The sequence below is a fragment of the Austrofundulus limnaeus genome, unplaced genomic scaffold (genome assembly GCF_001266775.1).
Source record: "Austrofundulus limnaeus strain Quisiro unplaced genomic scaffold, Austrofundulus_limnaeus-1.0 Scaffold925, whole genome shotgun sequence".
In the NCBI taxonomy this organism is placed as follows: Eukaryota; Metazoa; Chordata; class Actinopteri; order Cyprinodontiformes; family Rivulidae; genus Austrofundulus; species Austrofundulus limnaeus.
Window position 1 is genome coordinate 38103 of NW_013953327.1, and position 5750 is coordinate 43852.

The 5750-nt window shown below is 42.0% G+C and overlaps 2 protein-coding genes across 2 annotated transcripts in view; one reads left to right on the forward strand and one right to left on the reverse strand.

Annotated features, from left to right (window-relative positions):
* ttc5 (tetratricopeptide repeat domain 5) overlaps positions 1–2195 on the reverse strand; it is a 10059-nt gene extending 7864 nt beyond the window's left edge. The window contains exons 1-4 of the mRNA XM_014029598.1: positions 1934–2195; positions 797–929; positions 488–699; positions 250–400 (exon numbers count right to left, since the gene is read on the reverse strand). Of these exons, the coding sequence (XP_013885052.1) occupies positions 250–400; positions 488–699; positions 797–929; positions 1934–1996 (559 nt within the window). The 5' untranslated portion in view covers positions 1997–2195. The remainder of the gene's footprint in view (positions 1–249; positions 401–487; positions 700–796; positions 930–1933) is intronic.
* A 194-nt stretch (positions 2196–2389) lies between these two features.
* The window catches only part of mettl3 (methyltransferase like 3), a gene marked incomplete in the record, with an annotated part of 9916 nt that continues 6555 nt past the window's right edge, over positions 2390–5750 (forward strand). The window contains 4 exon segments of the mRNA XM_014029597.1: positions 2390–2621; positions 3823–4013; positions 4100–4555; positions 4671–4846. Coding sequence (XP_013885051.1) covers positions 2516–2621; positions 3823–4013; positions 4100–4555; positions 4671–4846 — 929 coding nt within the window.

A 5750-nucleotide genomic window follows, 5' to 3' on the forward strand; every position in this document is an offset into this window, starting at 1 on the left:
GTATAATGGTAGGGGAAACACTGATTTGACAATAAAGCAATTAGATATGGATAAAAAAATTGGTCTATCAGCAATATTTAAGTAATTCAACCAAGAATACTTTGATTCATGGGTTTCTGCTGTTTTTGTTATTTAGTCATTTGTGTTTATTATGAAATTGGTCTTAAATTTAATTTCAYTTGGCATTAAAAAGTGTTAAATTTAACTTGCCTTAAACTGTAGGAACCCTGCATACAAAGCTCTACTCACACCATGAAGTCCCATCAGTGGGGTCCAGCTGGACCGCTTGCCGGGCCATGTCCACACTCTCCATCACCACTTGGCCTTTCTCATCGCTGTTGGCCGCCGGTGCCTGCCTCAGCACCATGGACAGGCTGCGCAGAGACACTTTGTTCTTATTCTACAAAAACAGATCAAGCAGACAGAGGTGATGTTATATAAAGCTCAAACTCTCCARAAGTGTCAGCTGTCATTGCTTCATTTTCACCTGTTGCAAAGCGCCGGTGAAGCAGTTTTTAGCAGCGACCAGGTCTCCTTTCTTCCAGTACTGCTCCCCCAGCGTGTTCCAAGCCTCCACCAGGCCAGGCTCCAGCTTCACAGCACGGGAAAGGCACTCCTCTGCCACGGCGCTGAAGTCCGGCGTTGCATTCAGACACCTGCCCTTCTGCAGCAAAAACTCAGCTTTGTGTTTGAAGCGCTCTGATGAGAAGGTGGGAGGAAAAAAAAAAGCAGACGTCTGAATGAGTTTCTGCAAACTGGAGAGTAAACGTTTGGGAGATGAGAGCAGCACGGGCACCTTCTTTCTCCTCCAGCTTTTTCAGAGTACGCTCCACCTCCCGTGCAACGTCGCTCTGCTTCCGTCCAGCATCCTCCACGCCGTGCGTCTCAAAATAACAGTCTCTGAATTTATACAGCTCGTCTACGAGCTCCTGTGTTGGAAGAGTGGGTGAGTGATAATTAGATCATTATTATTAGATGACTAATGGGAACGGACCAAATCATACAACGTTCTGCTCCCAAAATGAAATTGCACATTTTGATGTTTAATTTGTGATTTGTTTTAAAGCTGCACAGCAGGATAGAGGATTTTAAAGGAATATTAATAGTGGGTAAATCAAAACAAAACATTCATATAAGCATTGTTACCCTTCAAATCTTTATGGTTTGCTTCCAAAGTCAAAAATCTTGTAAATCTTAAATAGATTTTAAACAGCAGCTCTTTCTGYTTTTTTCTTTGGAGTTTGGCTTCTTTTACACTCATTTCTAGTCCAGTACCTGATCATTTGGCAAGGAAAGTTTGTTTATTAGGTAACTTACCTCTGACTTACTTCAAGCATAATAGGCACTGATACCAAAGGCTGTCATATGCAAGAACTGGACTTAGCAGAAAAAGTTAGGGAATATGTGGTAGATTATTTCTTTGTGGTAACAATACTTCTTGGCAATAAATCTTATACCRAGCACCTGATGGGCAGCGCCTGGGGGTACCAGAAGCACAAAACAAGTGTCAAACAGCAAAATAAGCAGTTTGGCGGAGAAGATTTGGTAAAAATTTCATGTACACAACCCACACACTCAGCTCTACTGCTCATCCCACAAATGCACKTTMCTTATAACGGTAGCACAAYTGAAATGGGAAATCAACAGAATTTCTAAGGGTATAATATTTATTTCCAAGAAGCATTAAGTGTAGATGTTAACATTAGCAGACTTCCATAAAGCTAACATGAATAACTACAAAAAGTTGGMTCTGAGAGCAGATAGGCCTGTCTGTAGATTCATAATACACAGACTGATGCACCTGAAACAGCATCAAAACAGTTACCTTTTTTATAACGCAATCCTYAGGCGCATCACGTCAAAATGACCTCAAGTCAACCACTTACAACAACAACATGGCACACTAACTGAGAGATGCTGATGATGAACTTGCCTTCATAACCTGCAGCTCGTTTTTGTCCTTTCCAGGCTCACCGCTGTCTTCTTTTTCCGCCATCTTCACTTCAACTAAAGCCCCCCAAAAAGACAGGAGCAACAGCCAAACTAAATGTTAACAAATAATTGCTAAATATAAAAGTCTACTTCTGTATACTAATACTTTTATTGAAGAACCAACAATGTGCTCAGGTTTAGCACAAAGAAAAAGAAAGCTAAGGCTTTTAATTTCAGCAACACCGGAAATCGCTGCGGTCCGTCTTCAAAATGAATCCGGCAAATATTTATTTATATTTTGTACAATGAACTGATAAAAAGTTTAACTACGTTATTTATAAAATGAATATAKAGCTCTAATCATTTAGAAAATTTAACCATTATTATCAGCCACTGATAAAAAAAATTAATGTTATTTTCCCCGGAACGTTTAGTCTTGCAGGAAATGCTTGCCGGGGCTTTATTTCGTTGCGGACCACACACTTTGTTCCTTCGAGCGCGAATAGTTTTCAATCAGTTTTATATTTTGGTACTCCCTGTGACAGACGTTTGGAGCTTGCGTTCTTGTGTAATTCAGCTCGTCATGTCGGACACTTGGAGCAACATCCAGGCGCACAAGAAGCAGCTGGACTCTCTGCGGGAGAGGCTGCAGCGGCGGCGGAAAGACCCGGCGCAGCTGTCCGCCGCGGGTGAGTTCCAGGCCGGGTAGACCCTGCGAACACAGCGGCCTGCGGGGGGCTTGTGTGTTTCCCACTAAGTAAAAACACGTATTGCCTTTTTTTTCTGGCGGTGTAGGTGCACATAAACTAATCAAAAAGTAGGAAATTAGATGTAAAAGTGCCAAGATGTTACTCATGCAAGGAATTTGTARTGACAGAAGCACACCGGAAGTTGACAAGTAAAAATCTAATAGAAATTTAACATCTATACACAAACTGAACTTTAACATTTTTCGTCTCAATATAAGTGGCATTTGACTGGAAATCTACAGGCACAGTTCAAACATTTATTTTGAGTCAGCTGGGTAGTAACTTGAAGTGAATGAAATATTTTATATTCCTTTGAGTGTAAAAACATCAACATTGAAGTTGTACAAATTGTTCAATTGATATTGGTTCATTCATTCATTAAAAACACTGGGGTTTTTTTTTGTTTTAAATGTGTTTCTGTTTTGGTGAGTAACTTGGTTGACGTTTAAGTTCAGACCCACAGTCAAAAACTTTGACATGGATTTGAAGTTCAAGAATCGACTGCAACGCCTTGTATGTAGGAGTCCAATCTAATCATCAGACGTCTTTAACTGGTTCAGAATCCTGTGGCTCGTCTTCTAACCAACACTTGAAGACGTGAGCACGTCACCCCGGTTTTATTTTCTCTCCATTTTCTTAGAATTTAGAATTAATTTTAAGCTTTTATTATTCACATTTAAAGCTCTTAATAGTCTCACCCCACCCTACTTAACTGATCTGGTAGTTTTTCGTTAGAGAGACTGACTTCTTTACTGTTTGTTACAAAGTCCAAACATAAACATTGGTGTGACCGTCAAGMCTTTTTGGTYRCTGCACCCAGACTGTGGAACTAACTATGTAGACTTGAGCTGCCTCAGATCTTGATCTTTTTAAATCTTGTCTTAAAACCTTTTTATTTAGGCAAGTTTGTAAATGGGACAGATGATGCACAATCCACTCTTTTAGCTGTTAAATACATTTTGTTGTGTAGTTTGAGTCTCTATGAGTGCAGAAAACTATATAACACTGAACTTGAATTCATTCTAGGAGTGTTTTGAAATAATCTAGATTAAATCCCATTTCATATTTCCATGTTATTCTCTGATTGGTTTCGATGCACAGTGTGTACGTTTTCTCTGAGTTTATCTTYGTCACGTCTCAGATGTTGGGAGCAGCAGTGAAGGTTCAGCAGCCAGGAGTGACAGTCCAGCTCCTTCAGTCCTGCCCACGTCTCAGGAGGAGACTCAAAAACCGCCAGACCCTGAACTAGAGAAAAGCCTGCTGGGATATCTGTCTGATCTGAGTCTGTCGCTGCCGACCGACTCTCTGGCCATCACCAACGAGCTCAGCCGTGTAAGTCTGTTTCAATGTGAAACACGGGAATGTTTAACTTGTTTTATTTTTTCTTATTTTGTTTCTTTGTGTTTCTTTCTCATCAGTCTGAAGGAACTGTCAGTCATGGATGCATCCAGAGCCTGCTGCTTAAATTCTCAGCTCAGGAGCTCATCGAGGTTCGACAGCATTCCTCTGCGTCTTCATCTTCTACAGCCTCCTCCACGGTCGTGGTAGCCGTGGACCACACGAAACTCTGGGCCATGATCGGCTCTGGGGCTGGAGCCCAGAGGACCGGAGTGAAGAGGAAAGCYGAGGAGCAGAGCGTCAGCAAAAGAGCCGGCGGCTTCTCGCCCTCGCTCCCGAGCGCTGCTTCTCCGCCACACTCCTCCTCGTCCTCCTCCTCCCTGACTCCGGCCTCTTCGTCTCAGCTCACGTCTTCCTCTGCGGGGAGCGCAGCCGAGAAGAAAGGGAGAACCAGCAAAAACCAGTCGTCCCACCTGGACATGGAGATCGAAAACCTCCTGAACCAGCAGTCCACCAAGGAGCAGCAGAGCAAAAAGGTGAGCAGAATCATTCCGAGGACTCTGAGCAACGCAGCATCGTGTGAATGTTTTATTCTTTATTTTTATTTCATTTCGTTTCATTTTATTTTATTTTATTTTTTACTTTTTTCAGATGAGTCAGGAGATTCTGGAGCTGCTCAACGCCAGCACGGCCAAGGAGCAGTCCATCGTGGAGAAGTTCCGCTCCCGTGGCCGGGCGCAGGTCCAGGAGTTCTGCGATCACGGGACCAAAGAGGACTGTGTCCGCTCTGGAGACGCTCCTCAGCCGTGCACCAAGCTGCACTTTAGGCAAGCATCGTTATTGTTTTTAGAACGTCTGCTTAGACGCTGTGGATTGGCCCACATTATGACTAAAATCTAACAGCTGAATAATAACTTGATGGCAGAAATTACATTTTTATCATCAGCTTTGCATTAAAGGGCACCTATTATGCAAAACTCACTTTTTTCATGTTTTTAAACTTACTTTTGTGTCTCTACTGCTTAGAGAAGCAGTCCAAACACCAAACAAATGCACCCAGYYRTTTTWTAGMTGTAATTACRTGTATTTTTAGGTATCTGGAAACATGGTATTTCTCAAAGCACGTTATTCTGACGTCACAATAACAGTCACCTAGCAACCTAAACCAGAGTCCTGCTCCTCACGAGGCAACCCGAGGTGAAGCTCCGCCCCCTTCCTCAAAAGACGATAGTTGTTCTGTTTTTACAGCAGCCATGGAGAACAGAGATGCCTGGATTAATTTTATTTTTATCTTTGATGACAATGTTCTAACAATATTGCCAAAGAAAGCTGTAGTTTGTGAAAATAATTTCACTTTGGGAACTTCTACCATGTCGGGGGGCGCAGCTACAGTAAACAAACAGATAGGGGGGATAGGGGAGGGGGCGTTCCATAGCAAGTTCTGCATACAGCACGTTCTGGAGAGAGCTGAAGAACAGGAAGAACTGAAAAGGTAAAATTTCATTTTTTGAGATTCTTTTTGTGAATTAAATCAAATGAACATGTTTTGTATAGCCCACAGATGGATGGATCCTAACTTGTGCTAAAACCCCCATAATAGGCTGCCTTTAAAGAGTACAGGAAACATTTGTTGTTCTTGATGTTATTATGTATCACCAGAACTCTTATTTTTTTGTTTTTTTGTTTTGACACGTAGGATAACCTCCCACATCAAACTGAGAATTAAGTTAA